The following is a 17,864-nucleotide window of genomic DNA, read 5'->3' as shown; positions in this document are numbered from 1 at the left end:
TGCTTAATGTAATAAAATTCCCCTTTAAAAAGCCAAACAGAAAAGAGTTTAGGAGCTACTAATGTACCTCAGCAGTGGAGTGCCTCTTAGGTGCATGAGGCCCTCTGTTCTAGCCTCAAAAGCAGGGGGAGGACAAGGAGGAGGAGAACAAGGAGGAGAAAGGCAGGGAGGAGGAGAGGGAGGAGGAGGACAAGGAGGAGAACAACAAGGAGGAGGAGGACAGGAAGGAGGAGGAGGTCAAGAGAAGAAGAGAAGGCAGAAAAGAAAAGCATTAGGGAGTTGGGCGTGGTAGTGCATGGTTGTTTCCTGGGTACTTGGGAAGCCAATGCAGGAAAACTATAAAGGCAGGGACATCCTGGGCTACAGAGTAATTTCAAGGCTAACTTTGGTAACTTCATGAGCAAAATAAAACCATTTAATGCCTCAGAATATGAACCATAAGGGCATTAGGGATATAACTCAGTGGGAGAACACTTGTCTGGCAAGTGTGAAAACCTAGATTTTTTTTCTCCAGTACTAGACATGCAGACAGACACAGAAAGAAAGAAAAAATGAAGAAGAAAGAAAGAATAAAGGAAGGAATAAAGAAAGGGGAGTAAAGAAGGAAGAAATGAAGAAAAAGAAGGAAGGAAAGAGAGAAAGAAAGAAAGAAAAGAAAGAAAGAAAGAAAGAAAGAAAGAAAGAAAGAAAGAAAGAGAAGGAATAAAGAAAGAGCAGAAAGGATAAAATGGACAAGGAAATAGAATAACATGGGAACTGTCATGATCACAGTCTTCTCTAACCATCCTTCCCATACACCATCCCGTTTTGTTTTCCAAGTATTTAATTACACTTTACAATATAATAACACTAGAAAAATGCAGAGTATCACACCACAGAAGACCCCCTTAGACCTTAGTCTCCTCATTGTTTCCCATGGTGATCCTCAATCCCTTACACTTTCCTACAATTCACTTTGCCTTCTTTCTCTTTTTTCATAACCCCCCCTTTTCTGGTTTAACCAGTATTTGATTACACTGCAAATACTGCTGTCTTTTGAAAACCAGAGCAAAAGTTTTACACATTGATCAGATTTTAAAAAAGTCTCCCCAAATGTAAAAACCCTACCTCCCTCACATGTTGATTATATATAATATAGCTGGAATCAATATGGAAAGTTTACATGGTTATGCTCATGGATCAATCTTTACATAAGTCAAAGCATGATCAAATGTTGAGCTGTGTCACTCACCTGTCCTGATTAAATATTTTGAATAAATATTTAATATTGAAAAATTTGAATAAATATTAGTATTTGCACTTTAGAGATGAGGTTTATGGGAATCTAGTGATTTTCTAACTTTATGAGGTTAATATAGACCCTAGAAAATGTGTCAATCAAAGGCTATTTTCTTTTTTTTTTCAGGACAGGGTTTCTCTGTATAGCCCTGGCTATCCCAGAACTTACTCTGTAGAGCAGGCTGTGCTCAATCTCACAGATATCCTCCTGCCTCTGCCTCCAGTGTGCTGGGATTAAAGGCATGCAGCACTACCATCCAGCCAAAAGCTATTTTCCCTTATTCGTTTATTTTTTTTTCAGTGAAAAGTTTAGTGGCGCCTTGTGCTAGGTCCTGATCAGGAAGATGAGTTCACAGCAGACATACGACCTGATTTAATGGGTCTATTGTTTTCAAAGTGAAAGAGAAGGCTTTTAAACAAGGAGGATACTTGTGCTAAACAGTGGACATGCTACAAATGAAATAGATGAAGCACAATGCCCGGGGAATTGAGGGAATATGGCACCAGTAGCTAATACAGTCAGGGAAAGATTTTGCACTTGACCCCACTTGAGGACCTTCTAATTGCCTTTATTTTAAAATCTTCAGACTGACAACTCTTTAGGAAAAAAAATCAAGCAATGCATCTAAAGGAGGACTTTGAACACCAGGAGAATTACTTTTATGATTTACAAAAATGTAGTGTTATTAAGAGATATATTCCTAAAGAGTGAAATTGTTAGAATCTTTCTAACTCTATAATCTACCTCCCACCATGAGTGTCAGCCTGTTCTTCCAAAAGTGCTTAAAAAGATATAATAATCCTTCCCTCATCTGCAGTTATGTTATTATATCATAATACAAAATGAACCTTGTGTTGGCCATATGTGTATATGAATCCTATCATTTTATAAAAGCTTGGTTACTAGGGTCAATTATTTTACCTATCCAATACTAAGATACTCAATTTTAAATTAGTGTATGTATTTGACACAAGACGAGGTGAAATTTTAATTCTTAGATAGCTCATATGCAATGACAGTCACTTTAATACTTGTTCCCTTTATCCAGTGTGTGTGTGTGTGTGTGTGTGTGTGTGTGTGTGTAAGTGTGTGTGTGTGTGTAAGTGTGTGTACAGGCATATGGAAGCCCAAGGCTGATTTTGGGAATCATCCTCAGTTGTTCTTCCAGCTTGCTCTCTAGCATGGTCTCTCAGCTGAACCCAGAGCTTGATGATATGGTAAGTTGCACAGCAAGCTTGAGGTTGGAACTACAGCAGGGTTGCATCATATTCACAGCATTTTCATGGATTCTGGATGTCTGAACTCCAACCTGATGCTTATGCAGCAAGATCTTTAACCCTGGGCTATCTCCCTAGCTCCCTTAATTAATTTTGATACTTGGTGGGAAAGAAATGAGAGATGATAAAAAACCACTTGTGGTTATTTTTCAAAAATTTCCCTATTTGTGTATTTTCTACAACACTCACATGTACTGTGGCATCTATTGTCTTAAGTGAGCAATGCTGGATTACAAGAGGCATCTTTACCTTACCTACGTCATTCAATACATGACAAAGATACAGTGGCATCTAAGTTTCAAGAAACTGAAGAGAAACAAATAAAAAGAATAACTATAATGAGAATAAGGCAAAATGAGGTGGCAGAGCAAACAATGGAACTATCATGGATTTAAGAACACAGTTGGAAAAACTAAATGAGTAGACAGTGTAAGAAATGATGTCAGCAACATGGAATTCAGATAAGAAAACTTACCAAATCAGTTTTTTGAAGGACTAAGACTAATGTCAATGAGGAAAGATGATGGATGCAGAAGCAGACAAGTGCTAACTCTGAGATACTGACCAGGAACCAAGAGAAGAAGAAGGAACAAGGAAACCTGCCTTTAAGGGAACAACTAAGATCATCTACAAAGACATGAGTTTTCAGATAGAAACTGTTTATCATTGCTAAGAAAAATAGCAGGCCTAGGCAAAGCTACATCTTGACAGTCATTCCCTGAACTTCCAGGGCTAAGAAAAATATATTTGACAAGTAACAACAGCTCATCAACAAAAGAAAACTGGAGATTCCTATGATTTTGTTCAGCAGTATCAGACACCTAAAAGGAGGTGCATAGATCTGGGACAGAGGAAAGGCAATGCCACACATTTTCTCTTTCCAGAAAACATGAGTGAAGATTTGGGAAGTTGAAGAAGGAACACACAGCCAACGTTTCGCTCTCACCTCCTTCTTCCTCTTTTCCCCCTTCCTCAGCAACAGATTCTTATCTTTTTTCTTTGGTAGGTCAAGTTCTCGAATACCTTTGTAACTTCAGCATGCTCCTGGAGTCAGAGACTATATTCTGAGAGTTCTTCAAGAAATTTCTAAAATCAAAACATGTACAATACTGTCCTCTAAAGGGAAACAAAATCTTCAACTGACAGACATGGTCACTCATTTACATGATTTTTCTACAATTTGGAAACTGTACATATTGTCTTTAAGATCATGTTTCTGTATGCAAATATTATTTGAGGACCTAAGTATATGTAATATACTGCCCAACAGCTACTAAATTAAGTACCTCTGAGGGTATCTAGGCTCTTGTAAACTTCAGATATTCAGGAGGTTCCAAATAAAGGCCACCTCCATGCACTGATGGGGCCTGGGGAATGAAGCAGTTCTTTCTGTCTCTGCTTGGTGTGTGGGGAAAGTCTCCTCTCAAATTCATAAGAACAAGCCTCCCTCACCCAGCTCTGGGGCTCATTTTCCTGCTTTGAAGATGTGGGAAAACAAGGGCAAAAGGTAAATGTTAGAAGCTGTCCTCTACTGGTGTGACCCCCAGGGGTCTGGAATAGTGAAATGTAAGTTCTCTGTGCAAGACACACCTTCAGTTAAGGCTATCTGCACAGGACTAACTTCTACTGAATATGAGCCCATGGTCTAAAGTTTAAAAAGTACTGTAAGTGAGAAACAGCAAAAACAGTCAACAGTCAAAACCAGCCCAATAGTCAATCCTGGCTTTGGCTTACTCTAGTTTATAAGACTCGTTTGCTAGGAACCTTAGTGGGCTGATTGTTGAAAGTCCTGAGTGACCAATGGAAACCAGATGTCGTAATGACACCACCACCAGTGAAAAATGTAAGCAACTATGATATATTTGCTTTTTAAAGTGAGAAGTAGGTTTGGTTTGCCAGAATGCTATAGCAGTGTTAAATAGATACTGATATTTTTTGAATCTTGAATTATTGTTTGCAATATAATTTAAAACAAAAGAACACAAAAGCTACTCTCAAAGAAAAAGACAACTTTCCGAATGAAGCAAGTACATCTGATAGAAAGGAAACACTAGGTCTAGGGAGCTAGCTTGTTGTATGTATCTCACAGTCCTGGGACTCAGGAGACAGGCCTGAGATCCCTGGGGCAAGCTGGCTAGCTAGTGCAGCTTGGATTAGGAGGTTTCAGGTTCATAAGAAACCCTTACTAAATAAAATAAGTGGAAATCGATTGAGAAAGTCACCAGGCATCAACTCTGGGCTTCCACACACACTATTAAAACATGCATACACACTTGCATGAATACACCATACATACATGCACACATCTACATTTTTAAACTCTTCATTAAGATAGAAAAAAACAAAACACAGCCCAAAACCCATAGAAGAATCATGAGCTAGAATACAGAACTGACTGAAGTACTCAAACAATAGCAATCATATAGGTAATAGCAAAATGGACAAGGGAGTATGAGGGTTAGGTGATACAGCTAGTGTTCCCTGAAAGAGATAACAAATCAGGAACTGATATGAGAATACCGCAGGTTTGGTGTCGTCCCCACCTCACTTTGTTGTGAGTAAAGAGAACAAGAATTAATGCTGGATACAACTCTGAAATGAGTGTTGTTTGCTTTGTGTACCATCATGTCTCTATTTTGCTGCTGGTTTTCTTTATCCCTACAGGAAACATTTGATCTCGAAATATGGTGTGAGATCTTCATGCGAAGCACTTGATACCATTGTAGGGAGTGAAGCACCCGCATGATGTCAGAAGCTAAAATGTAGCCTTGATGAGATCCCCAAGCATCTGTCAAAAGGACAGGGCACAAAGGATGAGGTTCAGAGGACATTAAGGATGGGTGAGACTTTGAATTCCTGAGGGTCATAATACACATCACTCTAGTTTGGAAGACTTTTTAGGTGTCTCCTCAACACTTGCAAGTAATTACAGAAGAATGTTTTTGTGATGGTTAAGACTTCAGATTCGCAAAGCACAATGACCACTGTGCAAGGCCAGGACTGCTGCCCCAGACTAAGCTCTAACAACAAGTATTGCCCTGATACCACTTGGTCCCTCATTTTCCTGTCAGGATCTGCCTGTGATTTTCAGTACCAACAATGTGTCTGCATGTACACTTCAAAGGAAATACCAACACCAATGTAACCGTTTCTCCAACTAGACAAGAGTTGAGTTTTAAAAGTATGTATTTGTCTAAATTACTCAATGTTAAATGAAAAATAGGAATTTGAACTCCCGAATCTGTACTCTGGTAGATACTACAAGCAATTCTAGACAGCAGTGACAAAAGTAGCTCTGAAATTAGAAGAACTTTAAGCACAGTAGTGAGGCTGAAACACCAGTGTGGGAGGATGTGTAGCAGGCACACATAGACTGTGATCTGAAGACAACACCAGGGTGCAGAATTCAGGGCATTAGATATGGAGAAAGGTCAGGGGTATGGTCTCCTGAAATGCTGGCTCAAAGCATAGAAAAGGGGCCGTGTGTGAGGGCCAGAGAAGAAAGACATAGCCACCATCCACAGCGATTCTTGCCTTAAGAGGGATTGTGGCAGCTTCAAGATATATATATATATATATATATATATTATATATATATATATATATATATATATATAGGACAGGACAGGCCTCTAGACTTCTAAGCTGAATTCAGATCTGGAGGATTCTCCAGGAAAAGTGTGGTGGTGAAATGTCAAATAGTAAAACTTTTGCTATACAACCCATCTTCTTCAGCCGGGACACCATTCTCTAAGAGAAGCAGGACTGAGCTTTAAGTGAAAGGGAGGCAAAGGGAGTGGGCCAGAAACTGTGTCCTCACACAACTTAAAAAATTTGAGTATATGACTCGCTACAAAAAAAAATGAAGCTACAAAATTGCTCCAACAAGCATTACTTACTTAGTGTGTGTGTGTGTGTGTGTGTGTGTGTGTGAGAGAGAGAGAGAGAGAGAGAGAGAGAGAGAGAGAGAGAGAGAGAGAGAGTCATTATGCAAAATGTTTTCTAAAGGCAAGAAGTTAGACAAATGAAGCCATGCTGAGACGATATATCACCATCCATCAGCATCCTTAGGGGTGGAACCTACTCAGTAATGCACAGCAATGAACTAAATGTAAAAGTTCACCATGACCTGTGAAAAGCCAGGGAAGTGATTCATAAAAACAAAACTCTCAGGCACTATGACCAGAGAGCTTCTACATCATTCTTAGGATGAGAACAGTCACTGGAGCAGATAGGAACAAACAACCATTAACAGAATCTATGTCCTGACTCAACAGAATCTATGTCCTGACATGTCAAAACCATATTTCTTCTGACATTCCCCCATAGGATTTTATTAAACCCTGGACAAGATTTTCCTCTCATATTTCACTTTTATTCAAGAGTCTGTATGTGAAATGAGAAGCCTTAGGGAGGAGAAATAAATGTAACTGAAGAAAGGGAGGGAGGGAAGCAGGGACGAGAGGAAAGAAGAGAGGTGGGAAGGAAGGAAGGAAGGAAGGAAGGAAGGAAGGTGGGAAGGAATGAGGAGGGTTTCAGGCTCCTTCAGTAGTGTGAGCAGTGATTTCTTCCACAGCATTCTCCTCTTACTGTGAAGGAAGCCAGCTCTGAACTACCCAGATATCAATCAAAAGTGTACACATCTTCTACATCCCACAAGTATAGTCCCCTCTACTCTGGAAACTTGAATTGAATTTAAACTATGTTGACACTGAATCTAGTTCTTCGCCCTAATGACCTTCTTTCTGGGTGACAGGGGTTATTTGTTCTGCAGATTCCTGTCAATGACTCTTAGAAAGGTTCAACTGTGTTTGAACCCCAGGATACTCAAGTGTACTGACACTTTTTTTCTGATAAACTGTATAGATGCACTAATGATATAATTAGGCCATTGTTGTATTTCTGTTCCTCACATGTCCTTGGGCCACCAATATATTTCTCTAATCTAATTTCTGAAATATATTAATTTTTGTAATCCCCAGATTATCTCTCTAAAAATTGCCTGGTACTGGAAACCTACCTCTCTATGCAGTGCTAGTGAAGTCATGGTTATTGGAGGAGCATCGACAACCATTCATTTACTAAACCACCGTAGTCCATAACAGCAATCTAGCAACATTTGTCTTCATGCCCATAGTTAGGTGTAGTCTTTACCCCCCACCAAGGAAACTTATCTTTGCAAACAGACAGAGAGCATTATAGAAAACCACAGCCAACCAAAATGCAGAGTTGTGGAACCCAGTCTCAATGGGTACATCTACAAAACACTCCCACACCTAAGGCTCAGGGAACATTGCAGACGAAGGGGCAGAAAGGCTGTGAGAGCCAGAGGATCTCGAGTTTGTTGTGAAACTGTGCCTCTTAGTAACATCAGATGCTACACACATAAAGTCCCATCAACATGACTGTCCAAACATGAGTTGAACAAAGATGACACCAACAGCATGACATATTGGATGGGGAAAAGCACACAAGGCCTCAGCCATACACAAAGAACTATAGGCAACTGAAGAAAGCTGGGAGTGGAAGATGTGGAGTTTCCCAGGAAAAAGCACATCAATTGGTCTGATGCCAAATGGTCATCCCTGGAAAAAATACACACAAATAGCACTATTTGGACTCAACCAGCTACATTTAGGAATATATATGTATATACAAATACATATATGATACATGCAATAACAACTAATGAAAAAAGAAACCATGAACTTGAAGCATAGCGGGGAGGAGACTTTGAGGAAGGAAACGGAAGGGGGAAACACTGCAATTAACACAAAAGCTCAAAAACAAACCAGAAAATGCTGTATTGTATTAGTCCTTATGACCCATCCACACTGTGAAACTCAGTTATTTTGAAGACAACATGTTTTGCAATATAAACTAAATTAAAACAATTTCAATCAGTAGTAGCCTTAAACATTGTTGGAAATATTTTTTAGGAGGAAAGATAGCATGTGTTTAATTATTTCTGGGGTAAGTACTCAAGGAAGAGTGGGGTAAGCAGTGGAGACTACTTAGGAAGCATACCACTTTAAATACCACCTTAAAGCATTAATTCCTCTCTTTAATCTATATACCCTTATTTAATTGAGTTTATGCCTTGGGTATTATGTAGCAAAGCTCTTACTATTTCATCTATATCCCCAAGAGACTACATGTTTGTTTTGGTCACTTTGCATCTTTACATTAGCAAAATGGAGAACCAATCTGCATGCCAGCTCGCCCAGAAAAGTTCCCATTTATATCCCTTGTCACATTTCAAATATTAATAGTGTCCCTTCATTCCCAAAAATAGTTCGCTGAGGGAGGCCTGCTCTGCAAAGGGATTAACTTCTCTATGATTTCAGATCTGGGACAAAGGATGGCAATAAGAAACAGGAGTCAGTGACAGGCAAACAGAAGCACAGACAAGGAAGTTTGCCAGCAGGCTCCTAGCTCTACATGTGTCTCTCATCAGTGAGGCTGCAGCCATTGGGTTGTGAACTTTGGATCCTATCATAAAACAAGTTTCACTCACAAGCAGGAGAAATATAAAGAAATCTGAAGCAGCTGCAATAGGTCTCCCCCAAGTTGACCCTGTTGCTGCCTTTTGTCTGGGGCTTCTTTGGTATGCACCCACAGCAAGGAATCATTCCCTCCCCCAATGTTCTGGGTCTTCTCTGAAGAAATCTTCCAAGGATGTTCCATTTCCTCTCTCTCTCTCTTCCCCTCCCTCCCTCCCTCCCTCCCTCCCTCCCTCCCTCCCTCCCTCCTCTCCCCTCCCTCCCTCCTCCCTCCCTCCCCTCCCTCCCTCCCTCCTCCCTCTCCCTCCCTCTCTCTCTCTCTCTCTCTCTCTCTCTCTCTCTCTCTCTCTGTGTGATCAGCCTCACATGTCTCTCCTCAGACACTATCTCTAAGGATTCAGGCATTATGCTGGCCTGCCCCTGTTACCTGGCAGAATGCACTCAGGCAGTACCCTGGTCAGCCCTGGTTCCTTAATTGCTTAGTCTGCAAGCAGGTGCAAAGGGCCCCTTTAAAAGAAACACCCCAGCCCACTTATACTCGCTTTTCCTCTCTCTTTCCTGTTGTCCCCCACAGCAGAGGACTTCCCCTCTCTCTCTTTTCTTCTGTCCTATCTCTGTGTCTCTTTCCCTCTGTTCTCTTTCCTTCCCCCTCCCCTTTCTCATAAAACTTCTCACTTAAGCTCTGTCTGCCTAGAATGTTTGTCCCACGCTTTGGTCACCCTCGCCTGCCGTGGAATCCGCCAAGGACCCCACATGCATTATTGCTAACAATATCCACTCTGTTGAATGTTACACCTGAACTTATAAAGTAAAAGTCAGAGTTCATGAGTAGAGAAGAGAAAGCAAACCGTGTGCAGACACAGATGAAGGTGGCCCGGAACACAGGCCTCGGAAGTGTTGTGGAGATGACTGAGGAAAAAAGAAAGACAAGCTCAGGGATGGAAGACTGGGTTGAGTGAGAAAATGGGATTTATTCACAGGCAGACCAAGGATTTGCTTGAAAAGTTCACTTCTATACTATCTGTTGAAAGCAGTTCAAACTCCGGGTTCCTGTTGCTGCAAGAAAACTTCTAAGCTTCACTTCTTTTCTACTGGCTTACATTCTAGAAAAATCCTCACCATCATGATCTTGACCTCCCTTGCTCGTGTGTTCCCTCCTCCCTCTCTTCTACTGGATTCCCGGAGTTCAGCCTGGTGCTTGGTTATGGATCTCTGCATCTGGTTCCACACTTGCTGGATAGTTAGGTTATTCGCCAATCTGATTACAGAGGAAGGCCAGTTTGGTCACCCCCTCCACTAATGCCTGGAGTCTTCTTGTTGGGGTCATCCTTGTGGATTCTTGGGAATTTCCTGAGCACCAGGTTTCTCCCTAACCCCATAGTGGCTCTCTACCAGAGTGTCTCTTTCCTTTCTCTCTCTCTCTCTCTCTCTCTCTCTCTCTCTCTCTCTCTCTCTCTCTCTCTCTCTCTCCCCCTCTGTCTCTCTCCATCCCTCCCCACTTTGACCACCCAGTTCCCTCATGTTCTTGGAGAAATATATAGAGACAGCTGAACCAAGTTCTCAGAAACTGATGAACTGTAGGCTGAAACCTGTGGAGCCTCCATGGAACCAAACTAGGCTCTCTGCATGAGGAAGACAGTTGTGAAGCCTGGGATGTCTGAAGGACCCCTGGCAGTAAGACCAGGATCTTTCCCTGGTGAATGAACTAGCTTGTTGGAGCCAGTTCCCTATGATGGGATGCCATGCTCAGACTTAAAGCAGTGGGGAGGGGCTTGGTCTTGCCTCAACTTAATATACCTGACTTTGTCCACTCCCCATGGGAGCCCTTAGCTATCTGGAGGAGTGGATGTGGGGTAGACAGGACAGGGCGGGGAGGTAAAGGGGGCGGGAGGAGGGGTGGAAGGGAGAATTTTGGTTGGAATGGAAAATGAGGCTAAAAATAAATAAATAATAGAGATTCCCCCCCAAATAATCCTTGCCAAGGTGTGCAGCATTGTACTTTTTCAGACACACAGTGTTTGCTTTATACACACCACTCTCCTTTTCCTCTCATAACATGTTAACACTCTGGAGCTCTTGGAAACATTGGCTGTATCTCCCAGCATTCACTCTGGCCTTACCCTTCTTAGCATAATACTGTGTGGAATGTGGTTCAAGTACACTGCCTTCCTGTAGAGGTAGGACAGACAGCTGGAAGCAGAGACAGCTATGCAAAGATCAGCACGTGAAGGAATCCAGTTTGTGGAGGAAGCCCATATTTGCCAGGGCTTCCCTGACCACAGGAGCTCTGAAAGATGACAGGCACTACAGTACATGGCTCATGGAAGGCCCGGTGGATCTTGATTCCCTTCTTTCCCACTTTTAGCCCTCTTGAGACCAGACCACACTCCTGGCTTCTCCGAATCTTCCCCTGTGAACTCTGCCCCTTGCTCTCCAGACTCAGACTCCCATCTTTTACAGTTCAATTACCTTAGTAGAGATCAGACCATTCTGTAAGTTGGAGCAGCAAAAACAGCTCTACATAGGTGTGTAGCACACTAAAGAAACCATGTTGGTCTAATCCATTCTTCCCCTGGAGGAATGAAAATCACCTGTGCTACATAAACCGTTTTTTTTTTTGGCAGTACCTTGAATGTTCATTTTAGCTGTTTTGTATATATATTCACTCTGCTTTAGTAACATTATCACTGTCAAACTCAGTTTCAGAACCAGCCCTTCTTAGGAAACAGCTATGTCAAGTGAAGATGTGATCCATAGTAAGGCTCAGGGGCAAGCTGTCTCCTTAACACTCATGCACCTGTCCACCCATTCAATGTTGTTCACAGAAACTTTTGTCCTTCAGCAAGTGTATCACTAACCCCACTGCAGAGTACAAACCCCATGAGGGCTGGAGTTTGTGAAACAGTGTCTGCTACAGCCCCAGAGCATGCCAAATAGGCTAGACCAGCTGCCATCAAACCCAGTGACGTGTTGATCTTCACCACCCTAGAACTAGAATCACCCTGCCCAGCCTTTCTGAAAAGGTGAGTCCTGGATATCAAGCTCAAGGGCCTCCTGCCTCCAGGACAAGCATAGTGCACAGTGAGAAATTTTATTTTCTGCTGCTATCAAAAAGAGGGAGAAAGAGGAGTAAAGAAGCAGGCAGGAAGAAAGAAAATTAGGAAGGAAGGGAAAGGAGGGGAGGGAAGAGAAGAAGTCAGGAGATGGAGGGATCAAAGCTAAAACAGTAATCCTGTAGAATTGTGAAAATATAGTGGTAATTATGGAGGTATTCTGGTATGGTTTGAATAATGTGGTAAACTGACATGATGTTTGTATAGAGAAGGCATTGAAAGATTGCACAAGCTTGGATGACAGGGCAAAGCCCAAGAATATTATAAGACAGCACGAGGTTAGACCCACATCATCAGACATACTCTGAAGATTCTTGCCAGAGCTCTATTTCTAATCTGTACTCAAAGGGAAGAATCCTTTAAATGTATTTAGGGAAGAATCCTAGATTAAAGCTCCTGATGGATTGGGTCAACCAATCTCCAGTGGATGGATGACCCCACAACCATTAGTATGTGTACAGTGCAAACTAGACTTTGCATGCTGTCAATTATTATTTTAAAGAAGAGAGGGGGAGGGAGGGAGGGATGGAGGGAGGAGGGAGGGAGAGAGGGAATGAGAGAGAGAGAGAGAGAGAGAGAGAGAGAGAGAGAGAGAGAGAGAGAACACAAAGTTGGATAAGGAGGTGAGGGGTGGATCTAGGAGGAATTGGGGAGTAGGAGTTGAGTATGATCAAAATATATTATGAAATTCTCAGAGACTTGATAAAAATGTTATGATCCTAGTGGAAGTGAATCATTACATTAGAGATCCTGGTGTTCCCTAAGGTAAACATGCCATAGAAAAAAAACAGTGATGGAAACAAGGGGTAGCCACGGCATCTCCACATCCTTCTTGTAGATCCAACAGCAATACACGTGATTTGTGGGGAAGTCCTGGCTTCGAAAACTGTGGGAGATTACAAAGACTTGGGAGGATAAAATGGAACAGGAAAGAGGAGGACAATGAGGTGCAGGACTTGAGAAGTCCTGAAAATGGGTGTATTGATGCAGTCCCTGCCCTCTGAGCACCTCCCCAACCAGGCATTGTATGGACACATTTAAGACTTGGGCGTTGACTTGGGGAAAATAGTCTCTAATCATGAAACCATAAAATATGAAGAATGTTGCAACTCAGTGAATTATTGCAGCTCAGAAAAGTGACCAGCATGTTGAATGGGTGTTAGTTTTTGTCCAAGAACATTGGCAAATTTTTTAGGGAGGAAATAACACTTGGGTGAGGTTTTAAATTTGAAGAATATTGGTCTAAAAATAGCATTTTCCAAAGGAAGAAATGTGGAACATTGAGGGAACACAAGCAAGCTTGCATTAGGCAGCTCCAGGAAGAAAACTTTTAATCTCAACATGTAATGCATGCCTCATTGTGCTTTTGACAGATTTATCCACACACAAAACCAATTCCTAGACATTCTTGTATAGGATATGATATCCCCCTCCCAGTGGAATGACTCTGTGTCTATCAGCCACACTTCTTGGCAGGCTTTGTGCTCCCGAGGAGTTGGCCAACAGAAACTGGATCCCATGGCATTTTATTCTTAAGAGAGAGAAAAAGAGGAAGGGAGAAAGAGGTAGAACTTGTGTGGGTAGATAGGTGAGGGGAAATCTGGGAAGTGTTACTGAGGGAACAAATATGACCAAAACATATGAAATTCTCAAAGAATAAACACAATCATCATTTAAAGTCTGGCTTTAATATGTTCATGTGTATGTGTGTGAGAGCATGTGTGTGTGTGTGTGTGTGTGTGTGTGTGTGTGTGTGTGTGTGTGTGTAAGAGTGTTCATGCATTCTTGTATATGTGGTTGTGGAGGCCAGAGAACAACCATCGGTGGTGTCATTCCTCTATCTTCTCATGTGAGACAGTATTGGTTAACAGTTCTGTAGCTTTCCAAGTAGTCTAGACTGACTAACCACCAAATTTCAGTGACATTTTGGTCTTTATCGCTGTAGAACTTGGGTCATAAGTCAGTGTTACCATATTCAGCCTTTTAAAAAAGGTAGCTTTTGGAGAGCAAACTCAAGTACTCAGGTTTGAAAGATAAGCATTTTACTATGTCTCTAGCCCATGACTTTAATGTGTTTCATTAAGAGTGTGTGTGTGTGTGTGTGTGTGTGTGTGTGTGCACGCGCGCGAGTGCTCGCACATACACACGTGTGCAAGAGCACACACAGGCACACATATGTCATGCTGTACATACGAGGAATAGACTACAACTTTGGGAAGTTGATCCCCCCCCACCACTACATGGGCTCTGAAGTTTGAACTTAGGCTTGGTGGCACCTTTAGCTACTTGCTCATCTGCCAGGTCCAACTTTAATGTATTTACTACTATATTATCAAAAGCCATAGAGAGTCTAATAACAAAAAATACAATGAGTTACTACCACACGTTTATGAAATGAATTCTTAGTCCATGGTTGTAACCATAGTTTAGTTGGTCAAGGCTTAATTTGCATCTCACAAAGTTTCAGAATCAAGTTCTGAACTTAAAGAGAACTCTATTCTCTTATTCTAGGGTTATGAAGTCTGATGCCCCCAAAGGGTTGGTGAATTGTTTAAAATAACACTAGTAAGTGGCAGAGCCTAGACTCCAACCCATACCACCTAAAGACATGTCCAGGCATTACCATAAAGTTTACTGATACACAGTCTAGACGGATAGGTGTTCCTCTCCCAACAGAACTTATCATGCTGGAAGTCTACAGCATTAACAGGATTGTATTATTGGTTACTTCAAACTAGAATATGAGGGGTCACCACCAATAAACAAGAAAAACAAGAATAAAGATGAATAAAAATGGGATTCTTCTGACTCAGCGTTATAAGAGAAATATAAGATAGTATACTATTGATATACTATTGAAAACTTCAACATTACCTCCAAGGACCATGCCAGCCTGACAGCACTTTCTCAGGCGACATGCTGGGCAGTTTTTTCTGCGGATTTTGTCAACAATGCAGTCATTTCTTCCAGCACATAAATAGTTATGCTGCCCTAAAAAATGAAAAAAAAGTACAAATAATTCACAAGTTCTAACGACTCCAAGTCGAAGGGTAGACATAGGGCATCAAGTTAATGGCCCCCACAGCCAGTCTTGCTGGCCACCACTGCATCCTGGAAATGAGACAGACCTCACCTGTGACTTCAGGGCCTAAATGAGGTGATAGTGAGTGCTAGAAATAGTTAAACCACTGTTTACACCTAAATAAGGAAGCTGTGATTATCAAATTGAATGCAATGTTATGTCAAGACAGATAAAGAGCTGCCTAATCCAGCATTTAAATTCCAGTGGGAAGGGCATTTCTGATAACTGAGCTCACTGACATAAAGTTAAAACTTTAAGGGATTGACATAACCCATGTTACTGGTCCAGTGGGCACCCATAGAAGATTGGAATGGATGTACAAATGGTCTAAATGGTTCCATAATGTCTGGAGGCTCAGTCTGTTCTAAATTATGATCATCTTTGGACATAAATGCTGGGCCATCAGAACAGCGAAACAGACACAGCATAGCCTAAGCTAGTTACAGCTTGATCCCTATGCAGTTTGTTTGGCTAAAGGAACATGACAATCATGCAGGATCAACTACTACTGACCATTAAGCCTGCCCTGGAGTGGTTGACATACCCAATGTCACTCTACTGGAGAAAACTAATTGTTCTCACAGAAGGTATAAATGACAATTCAGTGTTAAACTTTACCCGGGGTGGCTAGATTTTCATTGATTGATTGATTCATTCATTCATTCATTCACTCATTCAAAAATATAACAAAATAAATACAATACGATAAAACAAACACTATTACACTGAAATTGGACAAGATGAACCAACAGAAAGAAAAGATTCCAAGAGAAGGCACTAGAATCAGAGACTCACTCTTCAAGCACATAGGAAGTGTGAGAGGAGAGGGAGTTGTGAAAGGAAATATTGGGAGAGACAGCAAAGATTAAGTGCGAGTGAGGTTGAGGGGTAGTATGAAAAACTAATAAAGTAGAAATGTCTTAAAATATATATATATGATATAAATGAAATTGCCAAATAATGGGAGAGAAAGAATCTCCACTGACCATCTCTTGTCACCCAATGAAGTTTCCAGTACTGGGATTGGGTTACATCTAATTAAGTGATTGACCAAAGGGACCTTTGGGAATTCCCGAATAACCCAGGCTGTTACCAAGACCATAGGGTTGCTCTCCACAATTTGATACAAGACCCATTGCTGAAGACAACACTTATATTGAACATGATGTCCAGCTGGTGCCTACATAGACCCTCCACCCCTATGTTCCAGCCTCTTTGGTACATGAAGATGTTCTGCATGCTATCAAAAGAGTAACATAAACACCAAGGCAACCACAAACTGTTTTTCTACTGGGTGTGTATACTAGGGCAATGGTGGCGCAAAGTTTGTGGAAGTAACCAACCAATAACTCATTTGACTAAAGGCCCACTCTACCAGATGTAGTCCATAGCAAACACTGCTTAGGTGACCAAGAACCTGAGACTAGATAAACTTAGAAAAAAGTTTCTTAGCCCAGAAACTTAGAAAAAAAGCAAATAATACTGCTCTAAAAAAGGAAAAAAAATAGTGATGATATTACTCCTAATGCCATTCTGTTCTGCTAATACCTTGTTCAGCTATTAGCAGAGAAGCCTTCTCCTGCACAAGATGGAAACAAACATGGAGATCCAGAATCAGGCATTGCACACACACACACACAGAGAGACCTTGGAACATTCAGCCCAAAATGGGAAGTCTCCATCAAATCCCTCCTCAGGGAACCCCAAGGAAGAAGAGGCAGAGGGAAAGGAAGATACCAAGAAAGCAAATCCCTTTAAATAGGAGACTGAAGCAGCATGCACAGGTCTGCACCAGGTCCTCTGCACATATGTTGTGACTTCTGGTTTAGTGTTCTTCTAGAATGGGAAGACCTTCCACTCTTAATTGGAGACAGTATCTCACTGAGCTGCCTGACATGGGTGCTGAGAACCAAACTCAGGACCAGTACATGGTCTTAACCACTAAGCCATCTCTCTAGCCTTTGTGTTGCCTTTTAATAAGAGCATAAGTGAACAAATGTCATTTGTGTGTGACAGAAGTCCCAGTATTTCATTCTTGTTTGGAAATAAGAGGGAAATATACAGAAAAGAATCTGAGTAATTGTGGCTTGTCTCAGGAACTATAATCCAGAAAGTGAAGGCTGAGGCAGTGCGAACTGGTGCACATGGAGAAATGCCTCCAGCCACAGAGACACAGCAGTCCTGGATAAAATACTGTAGAGACCTGTTGCTTCATTACAGTCTCAGCTACTTTTTAAATGAGCCAAATTCTGTAATGCAGAAGTGAAGAAAAAAAGACAAAGAGGTTATCTCAAATGGCACAAATGGAGCTAAGACCTGGGGTTTAATATCCATGGGTGGTTGTCACTGAGTCTATCAACAACACTCCAGGGCACATCCCAAGCCAAAGAGTAGTTAGACAACACAATGTGAACTCCATGGTTTTTCTGTGGGACTTTATTTCACTGCAGTAATTTGTTGTTTTGTTCTTATTGTGGTTTTTGCTTGTTTATTTTAAGGTTATTTCTCTCTTTCTTTCTTTCTCTCTCTCTCTCTCTCTCTCTCTCTCTCTCTCTGTGTGTGTGTGTGTGTGTGTGTGTGTGTGTGTGTTTGAAACATGGAGTGGGAGAG

At 41.5% G+C, this 17,864-nt stretch overlaps 1 protein-coding gene across 2 annotated transcripts in view; it reads right to left on the bottom strand.

The window, feature by feature from the left end:
- Pgr (progesterone receptor) overlaps nucleotides 1-17,864 on the bottom strand; it is a 54,607-nt gene that overhangs the window by 22,858 nt on the left and 13,885 nt on the right. For both annotated transcript variants that reach the window (XM_027415153.2, XM_035444537.1), the window contains exon 3: nucleotides 15,047-15,163. In XM_027415153.2, coding sequence (XP_027270954.1) covers nucleotides 15,047-15,163 — 117 coding nt within the window. The remainder of the gene's footprint in view (nucleotides 1-15,046; nucleotides 15,164-17,864) is intronic.

The sequence above is a fragment of the Cricetulus griseus genome, chromosome 4, assembly GCF_003668045.3.
Source record: "Cricetulus griseus strain 17A/GY chromosome 4, alternate assembly CriGri-PICRH-1.0, whole genome shotgun sequence".
In the NCBI taxonomy this organism is placed as follows: Eukaryota; Metazoa; Chordata; class Mammalia; order Rodentia; family Cricetidae; genus Cricetulus; species Cricetulus griseus.
This window is presented reverse-complemented; position numbering and strand designations above follow the sequence as displayed.